Source organism: Charadrius vociferus, unplaced genomic scaffold (assembly GCF_000708025.1).
Source record: "Charadrius vociferus isolate BGI_N301 unplaced genomic scaffold, ASM70802v2 scaffold271, whole genome shotgun sequence".
Classification (NCBI taxonomy): Eukaryota; Metazoa; Chordata; class Aves; order Charadriiformes; family Charadriidae; genus Charadrius; species Charadrius vociferus.
The window spans coordinates 1,805,678-1,828,420 of NW_009646944.1; the positions used below are offsets into that span (position 1 = coordinate 1,805,678).

The following is a 22,743-nucleotide window of genomic DNA, read 5'->3' on the forward strand; positions in this document are numbered from 1 at the left end:
AGGGCCGTGTGAGGCCGGCGGGCCTGCACGGAGGAGTGAGTGCGCCGGTCTGCTGTGGGGTCAACGGGAAGGGCCTCGCCAAGGCGTGTGTGCACGTATGTGTCTTGGGGAGGTACAGGGTTCTGGACTCCCTGCGAGGGGAAAGGTGGGCGTGAGTCGTTTCCCAGGGAATAGAGAGAATGGCCGTAGGCGTGGGTGTTTACATGTGTGCACATCGGGAGAAAGGAAAATCTGCCCACAGAAGGGCATGTGTACGTTTTGGCATATGGGAGGTGTGTTGGAGGACTCGCCTTGTACACATGGATGTAACAGGCCTATACTGCACACGGATATGTGCACACGTGAATGTTGCATGGCTGAAGGGTTTTCCACGCAGAGAACAGGAATCGTACTTTGCACATGTGGAAGAGAGGAGGTACAGAAGGGCAGACCCTGCACCTGGGTTATAAATGTATTTGTATGCTTGAGGGGAGCAGAGGGGATGATCCCACCTACACACAAGGAAGAGGGGCAGTGAAAAGGTTGATCCCATTTGGAGGGGAAATGGTGGACAGGGTTTCTCACCTCATCACAGGGCAACAGGTGCACAGGGTGATAGAAGAAATAAATATGCAGGGTGACACTGAGAATGTCTTCTCCACTCGCACAGATGTGTTCAAGGAAGTTGTTGAAAGACTTGATTTTGTATATGGTCACCTGCATATGGCTGCAGGAACAGCATGTGTATGTGTACAGATGATACAGAAGCAATGACTCCATGGATAAAGAAGGGTGGCATGAATACGCATCCTAGTACATGGCGTGGGAAGAGTTTTGGGCAGAATAACCTATAGGCATACCAGACAGTGAAGCAAGTGGAAAGATTGAATGACTCCACAAGCACACAGGCATATGCAGATTGTAGAGATTGTAAAGAGGAGTATTCCAGGCTCTTTCATTTTGAAAGTCATCGTTTTAGAAATGTAAATGTAGAATATACAGGTGGTGTCATTTTTTTGTGAAACACTATTAAAGGTGTGTCCCATGCACTTGAGACTGCTAACAGAAATAGTAGCTTACTTGGTTGCTGTAAAATCTGTCCCAGAATTCCCCAATCTTTAAAAGCCCTTGAACCTCTAATAGTCTAAAAGCCTTAAGATGGGATATGGAAGAGCAATAGACCAAAACAAGTAGAGATTAATTACTTCATATAGTCCTTCATGGAGCACTGTTTTATTTCTTCTTTCTGCTGAAGATTACTAGTCCCTCCAATGTGGTAGAGGTAGAACTTGGAAAAGGAAGATCCCAGACTAGAGAAGGCTGTGTAGATCAAACTCAGTAGATCATCAAACACCTAGAAACACCTAGGCAACTGTTAGTGATGAATTACTTAAAAGAATTTCAATGAACAGTTCTGAAAATAGATGATTAGCCTGCAAAATCTGTTTTAAAAAATTCTAAAATCACAGTGGTAACAAACAAAATTAAGTAGCTACAACATTACAGCTCTGCTTGAAGGAATAGACTGTTAATGGCTGAAGGGACTTTGCCATTATTTGCTGACAGTGAATGCTATCTGAAAATACAGAATTATTTTTGCCTTTACAGGCTCAGAATAGGTCAGAGTCAAGATAGAATTCTGTTATTAAACTGTGATGTAGCAATACGTCTCATGTTTCTACAGAAGTCATCATCCAGCTTAACCGATAGCAATACAAAACTCTGAGCAGCAAGGCCTGCGTGTGGCTTAGTTGCAGCTTTTTGAATCTACTGTGTTACAGAGGTTTGAGGCAGTACTAAAAATAATTCTGCTTTGGGGCTTACTGAAACCTAGTGTTAACAATGAAATGCACAAATAGCATGAATTCCTTTTGATTCTGGTCAGTTCACATGCCTTTGAAGTATCTCCACGTGTACCTCTGAAATTATTTCAAGAGGCCGTTACAGCAGCCAATAGCAACTATAATTAAATGTGGTCTGCGTGGCCAGAAAGGTGTGTGATCTAGCGATTCAATTCTGGTAGATCTGTAGTTTTGGTGAACCGTGAGATTGTATTTTTTTTACAACTTACAGACTTAATTTTTTAGAAGATGGTATTTTCTGGATTTGGATTGAAGGGTTCTAGAATTTTGGACACTGCTTGAAGATCAAGGAGGACAGAAAACTATTCTGCTTCTTAAAAGCCTACTTTGCATAAATGAAAAGATAACTGCTTTGTCAGAGGGGAAGTGATGGGTCTAGCATAGGCAGGTAACTTGGAGTAAGCAGACTTTGGGTAAACTCACTTTGTCACTTCTTTATTCAGTGCCCTTTTACCTTGGCTTCTCAGTTTATATGGTATAGAATATGTATGCAGCAGTGGCTGATTGTGTATAGGTTTGCTTCTAATTATACTAACATTATTCATGCAGTTTTAAAAACAAGCTTATAGGGATGTCAGAAATAGCCTCCATATCTTGATCATGGTTTTATTTGAATTAGTGGCTGTTTTTACATATGCAATGACAGGATGTCCTGCTTAGAACCATCTCCAAAAAGAGGTTGTTTTAGAGATAAGAAAGCGGTAGTTCTGTTAGATGTGAGTCTAGTTTCAGGTTTCTAGTTTCATGATTTCAGGTTTCACTCAGTGATACAGGATCATGCTCTCTGACCTACCTTTGTGCATTATCTAAAAATCTGCAAAATACTCACTCTTTTTACATTTTCAACATGAGGTACTGAATTTCTTACATACATTTTAAATATTTCAAAATATTGTTGGACAAAAAGAAAGACAAGAGTAAATGAGAACAGCCGTCATATACACACATAACTGCAGATGTTTTCAGCATGAGGAAATAATCAATTTACCTGAAGGATTATCATCTGACCCTTTGAAAGTGTAAAACAGTAGTTAATTAACATACTACTTTTGAAGTAAGGTTCAAACGTAAATTCAAATGAAGGGGCTCAATGTAAATCAAATAATATCTACTACTTTATGGCTGAAGCCATAGAACACGGCTTAATTTGTCATGATAGTAATCAAATGCTGAAATTCCAGTCTGTATCTGTTCTACTGAAGTAGATTAGCATAGCCATAGCTGTTTTGCTTGACTAAATGAGAAATGCCATTTCTTATGACTTTAGTCGTGGCAGCTGTCCTTGCTTTTTGTCACTTCAGTTTTATTCTGAAAGGCAGAGTAAAGTACTATCAGGAATAATGGTTGTTGGAGTTAAACTAAAAAAAAAAACATCACTGCCGGTCATAGTTTTGCAGAGCCGTAATGGATTGCAAGTGGAAACTGGAAATGTCTCTTACCTTTGACAACTTGGGATAGATTCCTGATCACCATAACATTACTATTATATGGAAACATTGTTTTATTATGTGTGATAAAATCTAAACTAATTTGTGTTAAAAGTAGGGAAATCATTAAAAAGTTGTTGAATTTTGTACATTTTATAAGAGTGGGATGTCGCAATAGCCTTTTTAAAAAAAATTTACTGAAAATAATTAATATAAAAGGAGCATGAAATTGGATGGCAGTATTGTCATGCCTGCATAGCAGCTGCTGAGAAAGAGCTTCCGTAGGGGTCAAAACAAGTAGAGATTGATACTGCTCTGAGTCAGACATGAGCAGTCATTATGCATTAATCTGGAAAAAGTTTACTTGCCATTAAACTGGAGTAAAAATCTGACATTATGTTAGATTTCATACCAAAAGGATGGTACTTAATTAAAATACAGTTATTTTTGGACCAAGAACAACAAAAACCTTATAAATAGGTGGTGTGATACCCTCTGCTACCAACTTAGTAGTTTCTGTCTGGGGGGAGAGGAAATTTGGATTATTGGGGGGGAGTTATTGCTGTATCCTTCTTTTAATAGGCTTTTCTTTTTCTCTAAAATGTTTTTTCCAATTGCTAAATGAAAAAAACCAAACAACCAAACCCCACAATAAAAACAGCAAGGCAAAATGGTAAACAGGATAGGTAAACATTAAAAATTATTACGTAGTTTAATCAGCTACTAAACAAGCTGGACTGGATTAAAGAAAAGGTCCTGTTACAGTAAATGTTTATGTTGCTTGTAAAAATACTGAGTTTCTGTGTCATTTCCATTGTCAGAAATCTTTTTTTTTTTTTTAATAGCCTCCAAATTGCCTGATGAGAATCATCATCCTTGTTTGTCTACTTGTCTTCAAAAGTTGTTGTCTTATTCTAACCTAGTATCGTATTGTTGAATATCTTGATGTAGTCAATGTTTAACTCACTTTACCTCACCACAGTGTGTTTAGCAAATAATGTAAACTGACTCAGGCAAAAACTTTCTCTTTTTATTCACACAGTCTGTCAGTGGATGTATTTTTTAGCAATTTGTTCCATTCTGTGGTTTTGGAATATGAGATTTTTCTTCTTTCATTTACTAAGGCATTAATATTTTTTCCACTTTCCACCTGAACAGGAGAAAGTAATTTTACGGTTTAATTACAGTTGAACTTCATAATACTTATATATTGTTTATATAGAATTTTCATATATTCTTTTTAGAAACAGAGGTATTAACATTAAGTGAGTTTTAACTAAAAAAAAAAAATCTGACCTTTTCTAAAATCTTCTAATGATAGGTACTGTAAGGTATCTGTTGTCAGTTATCAATGGATGAGTTAGTATGTGTCCACAATTCTGGGCTGCACTTGTGTTTGCTGTTCATTAAGTGTACCATTTACCTGCTATAAAGATTATTATTAATTCTGCTTCCCCCCCAACCCCCACCCCCCCTTATTTCAGGAAGTGTATTTCAGGAAACTTTCAAAACAGAAACAAAAGGAAATCATGGAGAAGAATGGAAACAACCACAAACTTCGTGTTTGTGTTGCTACTTGCAACCGTGCTGATTATTCAAAATTAGCTCCCATTATGTTTGGTATTAAGGCAGAACCACAGTTCTTTGAGCTTGATGTCGTAGTGCTTGGTTCCCACCTGATTGATGATTATGGGTAAGGTGAATTTTTGTATCTCTGCCAATGTGCTTCTGCGGTGTTAGTGATAACACCATAAATGTTAAGTAACAAAATCCTTGTCATCATGAATGTTCACAACAACATTTTAAATGTAGTTTTTCAGATTTTGTTTCATTTTGCAGCTCCTTCTGAGATTGCATATTTCTGGTTTTTTTTCCAACCAATCTTGGAATTTTAGAAAGTTTTGTGTAAATGCTGTAATTGAGATCTTCAACAGGATCACAGACTTCATGAAGTGAGAAACTCAATTCATTCAGATTTCCCTAAGAATTTGGTGATTATTGAATGAAAATCTGCAAAAAGTTTTTAGTTTTCACAGAGAAAAGGTAATCTTCAGTCATTTTAAGTTGCACCTCTTCCGCTTTGCATAGTTATTGGAGAAAGTGCTTATATATTCCATATCTCTGGGGAATACTGTTAGTTCTTACTTCCAGGATTGTGAAGGAAGGAAGGGGTGGTTTTCAGACAGAATGAGGAATTGACAGATATATTAGGTGCGGTTTGGCAGAAGAGATGAGGGTCCCCTCCATAACACCCTATAAGTAAGCAGGCACATCACTTGCCTAGGAGGATGGAATGTCTTGGTCTAAATCCCTTCCTTTGGAAGGACTTCCCACATCCCAGATAGATATTCTCCTATTTGCTGGGGAAAGGCAGAAACAGCAGCATGCATATTCTTGCTGGGGTTGTGGTGGTTGGTTGGTTGGCTTTGCTCAGGCTGCGTTTACCAGATTGGGCCCAGTAAGTGAAACAGATAGGAAAACACTGACTTGCAAGTCAAAATCAGACTTTAGCATAAGGCTTGCAGCATTCACCTCAAACATTGTGTTCAGTTTTGGGCCCCTCACTAGAAGAAAGACATTGAGGTGCTGGAGTGAGTCCAGAGGAGGGCAGTGAAGCTGGTGAGGGTTCTAGAGAACAAGTCTTACAAGGAGTGGCTGAGGGAACTGGGGTTGCTTAGCCTGGAGAAAAGCAGGCTCAGGGGAGAACTTATCGCTCTACAACTGCCTGAAAGGAGGTTGTAGCAGGGTGGGGGTAGATCTCTTCTCCCAAGTAAAAAGTGATAGGACAATAGGAAATGGCCTCAAGTTGTTAGTAGTAAGTATTCTTAAACTCTGGTACTGCTTGGGGTTTTATTCGAACCTGGCCCTGCACTCCTTAATCTGGGGGACCCTAGAAAATTAGTGGGTCCTCAAAACATATGTGTTCTAATGATTTGAGTAGGGTACTCAACAGTAGCAGAATATAAATGATAGTGATCAGGGATCAGTTTCTTACTGAAACATTAGGAGGATAGTAAAAGAAACATAATACCAAAAATGCAGTCTTGTTTGTTCCCTAGGTTTTGAACTTTCAGAAGGGAAAGAATATGAAATAAAAGAGAGTAATTTTTTTTTTCTTACATAAATGCACATAGTAGGGAAAAAGGCAGGTCTATGAAGGGTAATCGTAAATGGAGTTGGAAATGTAATGCAGTTTATGCTATAAATATCTGAGCCACTTCACTCGGTCACATAAAAAGGATTTGCCTTTTAAAAAACAAAAAAAACAAATTACCTAATAAGTTACTTGTAGGAATACATCTTGTGTGTTACAGCAGTAAGCAGAATTTAATAGATAGATAGGGTTTGCTTTAGTTACACAGAATGGAGACTGCATCATTACTTGAGCTGGAACACTTCATAGTTGTTTCTGTCTTTGCTCAGATTGCAGATTCAGATTTCCATTTGCAGAATGTGAGTAGCAGGGTGAATTTAATGAAAATTAAACCTGATTTAAATCAGTTTAAAAGTGTAATCCTTTGAATAAGACAGTGAACATGTCAGATGGGTTGAAGACAAAATTGGAAAATTTGTGGTTTTTTTCGCTCTTATTCCAGCCAGAGTGTGCGGACTACTTGCGTCAGCTTTAGTGAATGTGAAAGACAAGTAGTCTTGTACATATGTATAACCTTTCATATTTCAAATACATAACTGTAAACAGTAACAATTATCAGTATTCAAGGGATGTTTTAACTTTCTCATGGAATGAAACCGGTAGTATATGTGGACAACCTTTTTTCTTTAGTGTCCTTTGAACTTAAGGCCTCTTTGTGCAGTGGTTTCTTAAGTCTGCAAGTCTTGATCCATCTCAAATACAGAATCTGAAAAATGGATTCTAGCAGCAGGGTGTTTTCCTTGGACAGACAGGCCTCAGCTTTGCCTGTTGTATTTACACATTTGTCCAGCAAAGTCAATATATTGGTGAGGAGTCAACATACCTTTTCTGAAAGGAAATCATGCCGTATCTGTTCTCTGAAAGGCTGTGCAAACACATGAAGAGTTTGATCTCTGAGGATTTCCAGAGCATGTTCAGCAAAGCTCCTCATTAGAGGTGTCTAGAAAAACTTCATGCTTGGAATATGAGGGAAGATCTTCGTATGGATGAGAACATTCCGTAAAAATCTTAAAAACTAGTTTCCTCAATGAAGGACATGCGATAAGCAGACCTTTGTTCAAACTCTGTACAGCTATTCTAATATGCAGTTATGTTGTCAAGCTATGTTGCTGTAAAACCAAGTTGTATTTACTCTCTTTTCCTCTTACCTTCAGTAATACCTATCGTATGATTGAACAAGATGACTTCGATATTCATACAAGATTGCACACCATTGTGAGAGGGGAGGATGAGGCAGCTATGGTGGAGTCAGTGGGCCTTGCATTAGTCAAGTTACCGGATGTCCTGAACCGCCTGAAACCTGACATAATGATAGTTCACGGGGACAGATTTGATGCTTTGGCCCTGGCCACCTCTGCAGCCCTGATGAATATTCGCATTCTTCACATTGAAGGTGGGGAAGTCAGTGGGACCATTGATGACTCTATCAGACATGCTATAACCAAACTGGCCCATTACCACGTGTGCTGCACAAGGAGTGCAGAGCAGCATTTGATAGCCATGTGTGAAGATCATGACCGCATCCTTTTAGCGGGCTGTCCCTCATATGACAAGCTTCTCTCTGCCAAAAATAAGGACTACATGAGTATTATACGCATGTGGCTAGGTGAGCAGTCCACTTTTTATGTTTTTCATATGACTTTCAACACTAGACAAACTCAGTAACTAGGTTATGAGTCTGTGGTGTCTGTTGACTCTGAGAAAAGTACAGGAAAGAAAGAGACAGACTTCTCACTAGTAAGTATAAGTTTACTTAATGGGAGATGACTATCAAGCATCCGCCTGCTTCTTTTCAAAAAAGGAGTGTATTTGGTAATAATATCTAGTATTTCTTTCTTTCTGTATTTTCTTTTGCTTTTGTTCTGTGTTCTACCATGTATAGCTGGAAAGCTACAAATCTGTCCTAGTAAACACATCTGGTCCTTTTGCCAAATCAAAAATTTAACTCTTTAAATGGGTAATTTCTCAGAGCTGAACAGTTTAAAAACAGAACAGTCTTATCTGAACAGTTATTTTGGTGTAAAGGATGTACTTAAACAGAATCAAAGCTGTTCAGGGCTAATTAAATAAAAGGGGATTTATATTATGAACATTCTTTTGAGGAATGCACTGCAACAGGGCAGCATGTGCCAAAAGATTTTGGTGTTTCATATTAAACTACTTACAAATAATTTCTGTAAACCATGGGGGGTTGTGTTTGGTTTTTCTCTTTGATAAAGCATCTCCTATATGGCACACTAACCTGTGTAGCTGGAATTTTCTTAGATCGGTAGGTGAGTATTTTGCAAATGAAGTTTTTTATCAAATGTACTAAAACAAGTATTACGGACTTTTTTAAAGCAACAGGAATGAAGTCTTTGCTTGAGGATGGATAACTGACAGAAAACCTGAGCAGCTTCAGGGGTTTCACGTCACTCCAGATCTGCACTGGTGTGATGCCTCTTGACCCTGGTATAGTCTTGCAAAGCTTTAGATGTAGGCCTGTTAACAGTTAGTTGGGGTTTAGGTAGTGGTCTCTAAAGTTACAAGACTTGCTTAGAGAGGCAAATAACAAGATAGATCCTTCTGGTACTCCCTTCAGTTTTATTTGTAGCATTGAAATTTATGTTAGATAAATTTATGTTAGATAGATTCAGCGCCTTGACTGTTCAGGCTTTCACATCTGTAGTTTCCAAAGTATGTCCTCTCTTCCTTTTACTATTCTATGCCAATAAAAAAACTTTTCTTGGGCTCCATTTGACAGGTGAAGATGTCATAACCAGAGATTATATAGTTGCTCTGCAACATCCTGTAACCACAGATATTAAACATTCCATAAAGATGTTTGAGCTGACACTAGATGCACTCATCTCTTTCAACAAGAGAACACTTGTTCTATTCCCTAATGTGGATGCAGGTGAGTAAAATACCTTCATGACAGAGGGACATATAACAGATTATCTTTAAAGCATGCATTGGTTCTTATGGTGTGCTTTTATCCCAGAACATCCACCCAGATGGAAATAGCTGGATGGTCTGGATGGTCTCGGTATCAGGTGTGCATCCACTGCAGCTCCATGTTCATACTGCTGGAGGACATTCCAGCTTTCAAGTGTGGGGAGGAAGATGAAGGGAAACCATATCACATGTAGAAGCAATATTAGTGTTCTTAAATTAACTAAAAACTACAAAAAGATTTTTGCAGTGGATTTTGGCATCAAACTTGGGTTTATGTGCCCAGCTGTGCAACATACACTGTGAGGATAAAAAGAGAACAAAACCAGCTCAGAGCTAGCAATGGAATGAGCAGCTATTAGCTCCTTTGCATGCTTGGACTTTGAGTTTAACAATAGAACTTGAATCATTTAGTCTACCTCTTGTTTTTCTGTAGGAAGCAAAGAGATGGTTCGGGTGATGAGGAAGAAGGGCATTGAACATCATCCCAATTTTCGGGCAGTAAAGCATGTCCCATTCGACCAGTTCATTCAGCTAGTTGCTCATGCTGGTTGTATGATTGGTAACAGCAGTTGTGGTGTCAGAGAAGTGGGAGCATTTGGTACACCTGTCATCAACCTGGGGACGCGTCAGACAGGAAGAGAAACAGGTACAAGTTTGCCTAACTGCTTTCATTTCCAGATAGTTCTGTGGTTTTTTTCTTCCACTGGATAAAGTCAAATGAACGTTTGACAGAGGCCATCTTGCAACATTGGTGCAATGTAATTTTTGACCCATTTTAAAGCTTTGTTGGCTACTCCTGTATCATGTTAGGGCTGCTCGTGTGTTTTAAGTAAGATAATGAGGCTTTTATCTACAGACAAATTAAAATACATCTCCATTTGCACTGGATTCCATTTAGCAGAATAGGCAACTAATCATTTTCCTTTATAGCTAGTTTGATGTTTTACATGTATTAAAATTTCACTTTAAAAAAATACGACCTTTTCACCACTTCAGGAAGTGTATTATGGTATTTCATAGATATGCAGATATGACACACATAGCTACTTACCCCCTGTTTTCATTCATGCAGTTTTAATTTAATAATAGAATTCTGTTGAAGGCTAATATTCTACTCTGTAGTGTTTTGTAATGGATGACGGCACATCATAGGAGTCACCACTGCTTTATTGGGAGCAAGGGGAGGCAAGAGGAGTCATGTTGATCTGGCAGAAGTCTTTCCTGCTCAGAGGAAACAAAAATAATTATTTCTTTGTTTCTAAAGCAGTTCTTATCCTCTAATGTAATTTGAGGACCTGACCTGTCCTGTTATCTCAACTTTTGTCATCTAGGTGAAAATGTCCTTCATGTTCGTGATGCAGATACACAGGATAAGATTCTGCATGCTCTACAGTTGCAGTTTGGTAAACAGTATCCCTGGTAAGTATATTCACCTTGCTTCATTGGATGGGATGTTAAAGCAGAAGAGTAAAAGACACTCCTGAGGTAGTTCATGATATTCGATTGGAGTGCTTTTAATGCACTAATCTGAGCTTACAAATTATTTTTCATGTCACATACCTCAGTCAGAATCATAATGCAGATTAGTATTTGTAGAGCAAAATGTAACTTGTAGTATTTTGATATAACTAGTAATTTAACATCCAACAGAAATTCAAGAGGACAAAATTCATATGTCAGCTTAGTCTTACATGATTAAGAGAGCTTGTTCCACAGGACCAGCATGGAGGAGAACATACTGTCTGCCTACCTCTGACTCATGCCTGAAGGATACGTTACTTTATAGCTGGATTGACCTCAGGCATGATACATAGAGAGTCCTGAGTGCAAGCTTCCAGGGGAGCTGCAGGATTATAGCGAGACTGTTTTCATTATTCTTCAGCCATACAGTGTTGACACTCAGTTCTTTAACGTATAAGGTTTTATAAACTTCAAGAGATAATAGTTGTCTAATTAAGAACAATAATCAAAAGTATATTTGTTAAGAAGCTGAGTAATAAAACTGAATTCTGTAATGCCAAATGTCGTACACTGTGTATGATGATATTTTAAAGCTGGACTTATATGTTGAAAACTGGCATGAAAGTACAGTTTGAGATGACATAGTTGTCATCTCTGTGATAACTAAATTTTGTCTGGACTTGTAGCACATACAAAAACTTTCCATAATTTTAGAGCTTTATTATGTCAGACTTTTCATTAAACTCTGAAATTTTTTTTGCATCATTAGCTTTCCATTTTTCTACATTCCGTGTTTCATAATCCAAAACAGAGCTAATGCCAAACTTGCACATCTGTTGTGTGATCTTCAAACTACTGACACTATCTACTATATCCCATGACAGACTTGAGTAGTGTGAGCTGCAGTATTGTTAGAGTAGCCATATCATAATTTTGTAATGACATAGTGTTACAGCCTTCTGTCGTATAAAGAACTTTATAGATTGCCATGTTATTTCCAATTAATTTGATTTTTTTTTCATATTATAGCTCAAAAATATATGGAGATGGTAATGCTGTTCCAAGGATTTTGAAGTTCCTTAAATCTATTGACCTTAAAGAGCCATTGCAAAAGAAATTCTGTTTTCCTCCTGTCAAAGACAATATCTCTCAAGATATTGACCATATTCTAGAGACACAGAGTGCTCTGGCTGTAGATCTAGGTGGAACAAATCTCCGAGTAGCAATTGTCAGTATGAAGGTAAATATTTTAGATATTCTGCAAACTCCATTGGGCTTTGTGGTTCTATTTCTACAACAGGGGATATGGGGTTATGATGCAAAAGAGTTCCAAAACAAAGCAGTCCTCCTGGCTTTTGCTGTTGAGGGGTAAAATAGGTTTTTCCTTATTTGTTGTACTTCTCATACAGTCTTGATACAACTTGCCTACTGTTTCACTTTTCTAAGACTGCTGTTAAACTAGCAAAGCCCATTTGCTGGTACTAGCTGCTCCCTCTCTGTGGGAAGTCATACAGACCTCGAAGAACAGGACAACTATCAGATGTGTTGGTTCCCCAGAAAAGGTGACTGCAACTTTTTATATGTCAAGAAAAAAGGGAAAGCCTCCAAAAGCAGTCTTTTTATTTCCCCACTGCCTTACGCAGCCATATGATGGACACACAGAACCATTTTGAGCAACAACCAGCATCTAGCAAACCAATTTACTGAGGGAGAGTGGCAGGTTCATGGTGGGTGGGTTCAGGATCCAGAATTTTGCATCTCTTCTACCAAGAGAAGGGCAGCCAGTAATGAAAAATTCTCAGTATCTTCCTGCATAGAAGCATAATCAGTAAGACAGTACTGAGCCTCAGCTGGAACAGTTCCCTGTAATGCATCACATCACAGAGATGTACACCAATTGGAGAGAGAATAATGAGGAAAACCAACAATAACTGTTACAAACATGGAAAAGGGGGAAAAGTTGAAGAAACTAGAATTGTTTAGTCTAGAAAAGAGGAAACTGACTGGAAAAAAAAGAAGCCTTCAGATACATAGCAGTCTCTTCCATGAAGAGAAAAATCAGAGTCGCTTGTACATAAACAATTAGTAAAGTCTTAAAAGAGTGGAAGGGAAAATTACTTTAAAGATTTTGTTATCCAGCTTAGCTATCAATGCAAGAGACAGCTGGAATAGATAGTCTGGAAGGGTATGGTGTCTTCATTGCTGAAATAGTAGGAACTGGTTTAAAACGGTCTCTTAAAACTAGCTGAATTATAGTTTGTTGATCTTGCATTGGAAAAGGGTGGTGGATTTGAGTTGCATTATGATCTTCTAAAATTCCTATCAGGATTTTTGGTTTGGTTTTGGTTTTTTTTGTTTTTTTTTTTTTTTTTAATTGTGTTGACTGTGTCTTTTGGTATATGAAAAGAGGTGCTTGATGGTTTAATACCATCATCAGAATATGTAGAATTTGAGACATACACTAGAATTCATAGAGACTTTAAAGAGTCAGTGAGTTTTGAGTCTGAAGTGCCTCTCTTCTTGTAAAAGGCTTGAAGTTACAGCTCTGTAAAGGCAGTATGGAGAGATGTTCAGGTTTAGGGATATTGTGTGACTTAATGGTCTCCACGCTTAGAATTTCCCCAACCTGTTTCTCTGGCACAGTAGAAATCTTTCCTTTGCCTGTGTCATAGCTTATACTAATACTCGTAAGTATGCATTACTTGCATAGCTCTGCCAGTCATAGGCAACATATTAGAGATATTTGATAGTTAACTTAAAGAAAGTTCGTGCTTGGCAAAAATAACAAAAACTGAATTCTTAAAAAACAGCAAGTGAGGCTACCAAAATGGCATCAGTAGCAATCTGGTGCCAGATCACTTGCAAAGGCATCTTACAGTGAAGCAAGTAAAGGACAAACAGCTGATTGTTCAGATCAATGAAAAAAACCACAAAATTTCTATTTCAACTTGTGAGCTTCAGGCTTATGGTATAAAAATTACTTGGTGATGGTGTAAAAATATTTGAAATAATTCTTATCCAGGTTGTTAAATGAAGGGATAATTAGGACTGAAGAATTTTAACTCATTTATATACCTGTCTTCCTGTTTGGGGGAAAAAAAACATAAAAATCCTGAACTCTGCAGCACTTCAAAGATGTGAGTAAAAGTCATATAGAGAAGTCTTTGGCTTTTATTCTCACCAGTATATTGGACAATTACTCCTGCTGTTACACTGCATACTTTCAGATAACTAGATCAGTTAGACGCTTAGCCAGAAAGAAAAGTAAGTTGCCTGCAGAAAGATGAAGGGCTATGTAAATTGACATGGTCCAGAATTATTATTCATTTAAAAGGAGGTATCTGGCAGATCTTTAAGATGTTAAAGACAGCTTTGAATTTTTATTTTTTTTTTTTTTAAGAAGTAAAACCGACACCACATTTTCTGCTAACTCAGCCTGGGAAAAAACGAGTTTAAAAAAAATCCTGTCCATTTTGCAGAGTATGGCTTGAGGTGGTATTTATAAAAGTTGAAATGTTAGCAAATCTGAGTGAAAAGGATCAGACTTTCATCATAAAATTTACACAACAGATGTAAGCACTTAACAGAAAATGGCAGAGTTGAGGTTGTAGTTTTCTTTTCATTAAGAAAATAACTAAGTTTTCAAAAGCTCCATTTAAAAGATGTTGTGTCTTCTGATAATGTTTGCTGCAGCCTTGTTTTCCAAAATAACTTCCTCTGATTCCCCTCCCCCTCTAAATCAAAAGTGAAGAGGAAACTAAACATAAAAATCCACAAGCCCTATTGCTGATGTGATGCTGAGATGGTGGGATCTAATACTGAAAACCATTTAGGTCTTGGAATTTTGTTTGTTATTTTGGCAACAATGTCTCAGCCATGTTGCATATAGACTGTCTTTGTTACTCCTTTTTCCTTAGTCGTATTAATACAATGCTGTTTACTTAGATATATTGTAGAGTATGGGGGATATCAGTAGGGAGAATAACACTGCTAAGCAGCATATCTTTTGCCATTTCCTGGCCTAATCCTGCAATATTAACATTACATTAAGATTAGTTCCTTAGTACCCTCAGAGTCAGGCATGCATAATAAATGTTTTCATTACCACTGCATGACTCCGAGGGTTGAAAATAATCACTTCTGCCTGGACCCTCCCTATCCTGTACAACATACATCACACTAGATAGTACTCCAGAAATATTTCAAGTGACTCAGAAGTGTAATTGCTTGGAAGAAAAGTTATTTCTGAAAGGATAGTAAATGTTGCATTGAAATGTCTAGCATTTCTCTCTGGCTGACTCTCCTCTTGCTGGTAAAATAGCAGTGCCTGTGACACCATCCAAAACTTTAATGTAGTGAAATTGGAAACATTTTTTTCTTAAAGCACTATGGGGTTTCTGTCCTTTTTAGCAATTGCTATTCTCTTACTTCTTTTTTTTTAACACTTTAGTATCAAGCTTAAATGCATTGCTATATCACGGTTTACTCCTAACAACAGTTCTAGTGGCTCCTGGGATATTTTCTTACACAATCCATGTGTTCCTTAAAATACATATTTTATTTCAGACAAGGGAGGTTGATTACAGAAGCAGAATGTCATGACTAATCTTGCAAACTTGTCCCCCAGAGTTGTCAGGAATCTTGCGCAGAACAGTGCGTAGGACCAAGATCTAAGGCATGCATCTGTATTTTTTCTTTAAAAGAGAAGTTATGACTCTCCATTTTCAGGATGACGTGTAGTTTAAACTGAAGAGAAATTTCATCATGAAGTATGTTTCTGTGGGGCATGTTTTGTTGTTCTTAATTTCTAGGGTGAAATAGTTAAGAAGTACACCCAGCTCAACCCTAAAACTTATGAAGACAGACTAGAATTGATTCTAAAGATGTGTGTAGAGGCAGCATCAGAGGCAGTAAATGTGAACTGCAGAATTTTGGGAGTAGGTAAGTTAACAAATATTAACTTTGTCTTTTCGTTTAAGTTTTTCAACATGAAATGAAATCTCTACTGATTAAAACACCTTATAAAATAGATCTTGTGTAATCTAAGCTCTTACATTACAGTCTTAACACAAAAACTTTTTTAAAAGTCTGTGAAAATGAGCTGTCTATAAAAACTGAAGTTGCCCCAGTCTGTAACAGCCATGAAAGCAATCTGCTAAATTATATCTAATATAATATATTATAATATATAATATAATATACCATACATTTTAGATGTAGATTTTGTGGATTTTTGAAGCTCTCTGCAATCTCAGAATTGTGAGTCAGAGATGCTTAGGGTATATTGAAACAGCTCTTGAAAAAGCTGCAGCTGAGACAAGTTTCCTCAACTGTCTGTAAGCCTTTCTTTATGGTCAGGATCAACTGTGCAGCAGAATTCTCAGTTACACTAGGGCAGACTAAAAAGGCTAAAACATTAGATTAAATTTGCAGCTAACAGAGACAAAAGCAGTGTTTTTGTTGATTTTCAGTTTACTTACACTGTAATAACAGTTCCAAGTTAAACTGTGTTTTTATACCAGATAGGACTTCTTCAATTTAGTGATGACTGGGAGCTTTGGTCTTAACTACTAGTTGTTTATGAAGGTGTCAATTAGTATCATAGAATCGTCTAGGTTGGAAGGGACCTTTAAGATCATCAGGTCCAACCATCAACCTAACACTGACAAAGACACCACTAAATCATGTCCCTAAGCACCACGTCTACAAGTCTTTTGAATACCTCCAGAGATGGTGACTCAACCACTTCCCCTGGGCAGCCTGTTCCAATGTTTGATAACCCTTTTGGTGAACAAATTTTTCCTAATATCCAATCTAAACTTCCCCTGGTGTAACTCAAGGCCATTTCCTCTTGTCCTGTCGCTTGTTACTTGGGAGAAGAGAGCAACCCCCACCTCACTACAACCTCCTTTCAGGTAGTTGTAGAGAGTGATAAGGTTTCCCCTCAGCTTCCTTTTCTCCAGACTAAATAACCCCATCTCCCTCAGCCACTCCTCATGACACTTGTTTTCTACACCCCACACCAGTTTCGTTGCCCTTCTCTGGACTTGCTCCAGAATCATAATGTCTGGCTTTTTAAAGAGGACATGAAATCCTCATTTTAACTGAAAAATGCTCCTAAAGAAAAGTAGTTTGCTCCAGACCAAAACTTACTTGAATCACACAGCATGAAGAAAAGTTAATTGCAACTTCTTTTAAAAGTATTCTTTCAAAACAATGTTAAGTACACAAAGTCGTAAGCAGAAATAGGTCAGACCTTCAATTCAAATACTTCAGACTATGTGTTGGGTAATACAAGACTTAACCACACACATTATTTTATTGTGTCCAAATGCTAAATCTTGAAAGCCTTATAGTTCCTGTAGAAAAGATGATAAACTCTTCAGTAGTTGCTATTGTAAGTATATAAGAATAGTTTACAGTCAGCTATGTTTATTAGGATAATGAAACCACAAACTGGTTTGCAGAGGTTTATATATAGAGAAAAAGCTTCCCTTTTGTTTGTCAGTTTACAAGAATTACATTCTCATTTATTCTTCAGCCCACTTCGTTGTATGACTAATCATGCTTACTGTTCAATTACTGAGTAATGAGGGGAAAAGATGTGCTACAGAATAAGAAATCTTACCTGGCTGTTTTGGTTAGCTACTTTTTGCCTCATTCAGACTCATAGTTTGAATCAGAATACTAGCTGAAATTAGAAGTTCTCTTCAGAGAATGACATATAATTCCTATGGGAATAATTGATGTATTAGATTCTAGTCATTTCCTTAAGGCTAATAATGATAAGCTGGAGAGTTCCTATAACTTTGGAGAAATATTTGCAAGACTGAGCAGAAAGGTTGGACTTAATCCTGGACTTTTTATCAGTAACGCTGGCCTTCTTCCAGCTATCATAGATAAAACTAAAAGTAATAACCAAGTGTTGTCCTCCTTTTAGTTCTATATACTGCTGTCAGCACTCAAAATACATGAGCGTAACTTTGATTGAAGAACTCCCACTAAGACAAAACAGGTTTTCAGAGTGATTAAAAAGTAGGACTTTGGAAAAAAAAAACCATCATTTTCAACTTCTTTTTGTCTTGATGATCAAATAAGTCTAGATTGCAACAGCTCTGGAGTTAGTTTCAATTTTTTTTAATTTTGTTGGGTTTTTTTCACTCAAAACAAAGCATTTATATTAAAAATAGCTTTATGAAAATGGGGGAAAAGTAAAGACTGTCAGGCCTAAAGAACACTAGCAGCTGTTACTGAATTTTGTTTTACAGAACACAAATTTTAAACAAAAGGAGACCCAGATCTATACACAAATGTTGCATAAAGTACTTGTGAGACCTATCTATTTACTGCTATTAAGCAGTATTTAAGTTATCTTTCTGGAGCTGACAGTACAGAAAAGAGGATGAAGAGATAGCTTCTGCTAATTCCCACAGTCATTTACATCAATTACAGAATTATGGAATTTAGAAAAAGTAGACATGTTTTACTAAGCTATTGCTAAGTTAGCAACTAAGTATTAAGTAAGGTTTTGTTGTAATAAACATTTGGTTCTTAAAATCCTAGGAACACCTTCACAGATTGACATGGGGAATGTTGTTTCTATTAGGTACTTGCTGACAGGTTCTCAGATGATTTGTTCTTTACAAAGTGAGATTTTTTGGAGTCTTACAGATTTAATGTTCAATTCAGCTGCTTGTATTATAGCTTTTGTGGCTGCATTCTATTATAATGTTAACCCTGGGACTCTTTTTTCTGAACATCTTTAGGTAAGTGACACAACTATATAATCTCTGTACAAGAATAATAAATAAAATGTTCAAATTTTGTTCTCTAGAGCTAAATACCTCTGTAATTGAGTGGCCTACCTTTCAAAGGCCCTCACAGAGTCCATCAACTTTGGAAGCCTCTCTGGTTAGAGAATAATGGTTTGGCTAATAGTGCCTATTATTAGCCGTTATCCTGTTCAGTAGACAAATCACTGAACAAGGTCTTGATTTTTCTGGAAAACAGTGTTTTTTCAAGTAGAAATCACTACTCAAAGTCCAGTGATTATTTTAGTCATTCTAAATCTTGAGAGTTACGGCAAATTTCAGGACAGTTCTACTGTGCATTGTTATTACAGCAGTGGAGTTCTATGAATTATGTTTACATGTCAGAAATTGCACAGCCAGTAATACTTAGAAATTTTTACTTTCATGCTCTGCTTCGAAGCCTAGCATTAGAAATAAAAATACTCGTCATTACAAAGAGAAAAATAGATCCTTTACTTAAAAGTACTACACAGGCTTAGTTTTGATTTTTCTCTTCTGTATTTCTGGGATTTAGGTATTTCGACAGGTGGACGGGTAAACCCTCGAGAAGGAATTGTACTTCACTCTACAAAACTCATTCAGGAGTGGAGCTCTGTGAATCTCAGAACTCCAATATCTGATGCCTTGCACTTGCCAGTGTGGGTGGACAATGATGGAAACTGTGCTGCTCTAGCAGAGAGGAAATTTGGCCATGGAAAAGGAATAGAAAATTTTGTAACACTTATTACTGGTACAGGTGGGTATGTTATAGTTCAATGAAAGCCGAAGTCAAAATACCAGCACCATCACTCAGAGGCTCAGCTGATCTTAAGAGCATAAATACCACCAATATGCCTGGAAAACCCTAATATATTAGGGTCTTAAACCAAAAATCCTTTGCCACTATATCTATTTGTTTCTTTCAGTGTACTTTTTAATTAATTCAGGCAAATTAAACCTTTTTTGTAGTATAAACTTCTTGATAAAAGAAGTTCTGCTGATACAGCTATGCAGGCAAGCCATTTTTTCAAAATAAGGAAAATCTGAGCAATTTCAGTTGGAATAATTTTGCTTTTTTCAGCTTTATAGCTTAATTCTCTTCCAGCTGCAGAAATACAAGTCAGATAAGGATATGTATCGAGAAGATAAGCAACTCAGTATGAGAGATGATGCTTATTATATCTCAAATGCAAATGTGGGGTAACCTTTCTCGTTTATTAAGTATATAGTCCTTTAGAATGGTGTCAGTAATAACTAGCTGATGAATCCCCACCCAGGGTTTGGGAAGAGGCAGCAGAGGATTGCAGATTTAAGTGTCTTTGACTTTTTAGCACAAAGGTTTAGCTGTCCAAATACAGCATTAAAACATCTCCTCTGAAACGCAAAATTTTGAGGTCATTAGTCATTTTGAGGTTAGTTTTGCCTATAAAGAGTGTGACTCACAAGCTTAAAAGATCTATCATAGTAGTTCAATACCATCCATAAGCTTTTGAAGATAGGAGAAGTGTTATATACCATTTTGATACATATATGAGTAGGAGGGAGCTAGAAGCTTGTTTATTAGGTGTGTTGAACGAGTTCGACAATAACCAGTAATTTTTGGTTTCCAGTATAGAAGACCACTGATGCACGTATTTTCTCATCTGTATTAGAATAAGCAAATGTCCACATCCTGCAGAAATTGGGGTTTTAAAAACTGTTTCTTATCTTTTTTTCTTATTTTTTTCTAATTGTAGTTGTTTTCTTATCTTTGCAGGAATTGGAGGTGGAATCATTCATCAACACGAATTGATCCATGGCAGTTCTTTCTGTGCTGCTGAGCTTGGGCATATTGTTGTATCTTTAGATGGACCAGAGTGCCTGTGCGGTAGCCAAGGATGTATAGAAGCATATGCCTCTGGAATAGCATTACAGAGAGAAGCTAAGAAACTACATGATGGTATCTATGTACTTTATTTTTGAAAACATGATTACTAAATTGCAGTATCGGAAGACGTTTGCAAAGTTGATATTAAAAAAAATAGACCTGCCATCTTTTTCTAGGAGGAGACAAGAATAGGTGTACAGGCAGCCAGATAGGATTCCTGTGTATGGCCAACCCAGGAGCCACCTCAACTGTGTAGTACAATACAATTCTATTTCAGTGATGGCAATACCCAGACAAGCCACATTTGGAACACTGGCCTCAAAATTACCAGAAGCATGTAGTAGAGTTTAGTCTCTCCCTTTTAAGCGTGCTGGAAGGGAATCTGACAGGCATTCTGTGAGGTTTGGTTTCGACATGGTTATCTTTCAGCAATAGCTTCTCAGTCTTAGATAATTTTGAGAACACTTTTATTTTATTAACTTTGGAGGCTGACAAGACTAGGGAATTACTGTACTCTTAACTGTTTGAGTTTGATGCCCTGCTTCTACAGGTAGTTCCCTAAATAATACGGATGTGATCGCTTTGGAAAACCTCAGGGTTGAACAGATTGCTCAGTATTCAGGCTTCCATATGCAAGTAAAAGAGATGTAAAGATCTTAACTGCCTGTTTGTCCCCCTCCATTTCTTGACTTGCTATATCACTATGTTTTTCTTTTGGCTTTCTCTCCTCCTCTTCGAACAGAGGATCTGCTTTTAGTAGAAGGAATGTCAATGAAGAAGGAAGAGGTTGTCAGCGCTGCACATCTCATTCAAGCAGCTAAACTTGGGAACACAAAAGCAGACAACATTCTCAGAACAGGTGAGCACACAGCCCAAAGGGTGGGACCGTCCCATTATTATATTTTTGGGGATACAAGAATAGTAATGCACTGTAACACTACAAACACAACTCCACATTAAGGACGTCTATATATAAAAATTACTACTGGTAATGAAATATTAAATATAAATGTTGGAGGAAATGTGAGCAGAAGTGTGTATTAAAAGTGTCTGTTTCAATAAATAAGAAGACAAAAAGCTTCTGCAAATATTGGCTTAAAAAAAAGTGAGGTCTCAACATTCTCATATTGGAAAATTTGGAGACATTTCATTGTAGGCAACTGAAGAGCTAGTCTGAGCAAGCAAAAACAATTTACATATTACTTTACATGGGATATTTTACTCTCTTACTAACTTTAAACACACTCCTCTTCCTCATACATAGCTGATAGGACTAAGATGGCAGAGTAATGCTTTCCTATTTTCTCTTAGCTTACAAGTATGGTAATGCATTGCTTCGTCTTTCACATTCATATCATTGGATAATGCATTATTGTGCAATAAAATTGCCTTTCTTTTACTTTTGAAAGAAGAATTAATGTCAAACTCATCGTCTGATAACATAAACTCAAAACGGTCTGCCATATGGATTCGTACACTTTCTTGACAGTGTCATGTACTGCTAACAGACCTATTACAACTACTGATGCCTGGACTCCTTTGAGTATTCTACTTAATTTCTTTTTACTTTATCTTTTCAGCTGGGACAGCATTAGGCCTTGGAGTTGTGAACATTCTGCACACCGTGAACCCCTCTCTTGTGATCCTTTCTGGAATTCTAGCTAGCCACTATGTTAATGCTGTCAAAGATGTGATAAATCGACAGGCTCTGTCCTCTGTTAAAACTGTGGATGTGGTGGTCTCAAATCTAGCAGATCCTGCTCTTCTTGGAGCTGCTAGCCTGGTACTGGATTATACTACACGTAGAATATACTAGGTACCTGGAAGAATTATAGAAATGGACTATTCAGATTGCTAATGGGTAAAGGGAATACTTTGCCCAAAATTTTTCTTTGATGAGAGCAGCTACTGAATCAGAGTAGTGTTCTGAATAGTTAGTGACTACTTCAGCATTTCCTAATTGAGGTATTAACTTTTTGTATTTTTCCTAAATTTCATCTGACTTCATAAGAACTAATGTGCAATTCTGTTGTTTTTAATCACCTCTGTTGGTAAGCCCCTATGTTGCTTTAAGTGTAGCTGAATTATTTATGAGCATATCTTGATGTACAGTGGGCAAAATGTGTATGGTGTGTCCAATTATAGCTAACACTTGGAGTTCCATATCTCATTTCCCACCTATGTGAAATGAGAAGTCTACAGTGTGACCGGCTTTTCAGTTCCCAGGCTTCCACCCACAAAGTAAATATGACAGCAGGTAGTGGGG

At 37.3% G+C, this 22,743-nt stretch overlaps 1 protein-coding gene across 3 annotated transcripts; it reads left to right on the top strand.

The window, feature by feature from the left end:
• The first annotated feature begins 4,756 nt into the window (after positions 1-4,756).
• On the top strand, positions 4,757-22,722 carry GNE (glucosamine (UDP-N-acetyl)-2-epimerase/N-acetylmannosamine kinase). 3 transcript variants are annotated; one of them, XM_009895072.1, is made up of 11 exons: positions 4,757-4,961; positions 7,577-8,028; positions 9,166-9,318; positions 9,793-10,005; positions 10,691-10,778; positions 11,850-12,060; positions 15,632-15,761; positions 19,146-19,367; positions 20,367-20,549; positions 21,220-21,336; positions 22,058-22,722. In XM_009895072.1, exons 1-11 carry the CDS (start codon positions 4,798-4,800, stop codon positions 22,291-22,293), a joined length of 2,169 nt encoding a protein of 722 aa, XP_009893374.1. In that variant the 5' UTR covers positions 4,757-4,797; the 3' UTR covers positions 22,294-22,722. The 3 variants fall into 3 exon arrangements, with proteins under 3 accessions (XP_009893374.1, XP_009893375.1, XP_009893376.1); XM_009895073.1 differs by lacking the exon at positions 19,146-19,367; XM_009895074.1 differs by lacking the exons at positions 4,757-4,961; positions 9,166-9,318 and having other exon boundaries at positions 7,590-8,028.
• The last annotated feature ends 21 nt before the right edge of the window (positions 22,723-22,743 follow it).

What these genes read in the sequence shown, in the direction of transcription:
- GNE (XM_009895072.1), top strand. Translation starts at nt 4,798, where the DNA reads ATGGAGAAGAATGGAAACAACCACAAACTTCGTGTTTGTGTTGCTACT. An exon ending in TCAGACAGGAAGAGAAACAG is followed by an intron (nt 10,006 to 10,690) that starts GTACAAGTTTGC and finishes TTTGTCATCTAG; the next exon opens with GTGAAAATGTCCTTCATGTT. An exon ending in AGCTAAGAAACTACATGATG is followed by an intron (nt 20,550 to 21,219) that starts GTATCTATGTAC and finishes CTCTTCGAACAG; the next exon opens with AGGATCTGCTTTTAGTAGAA.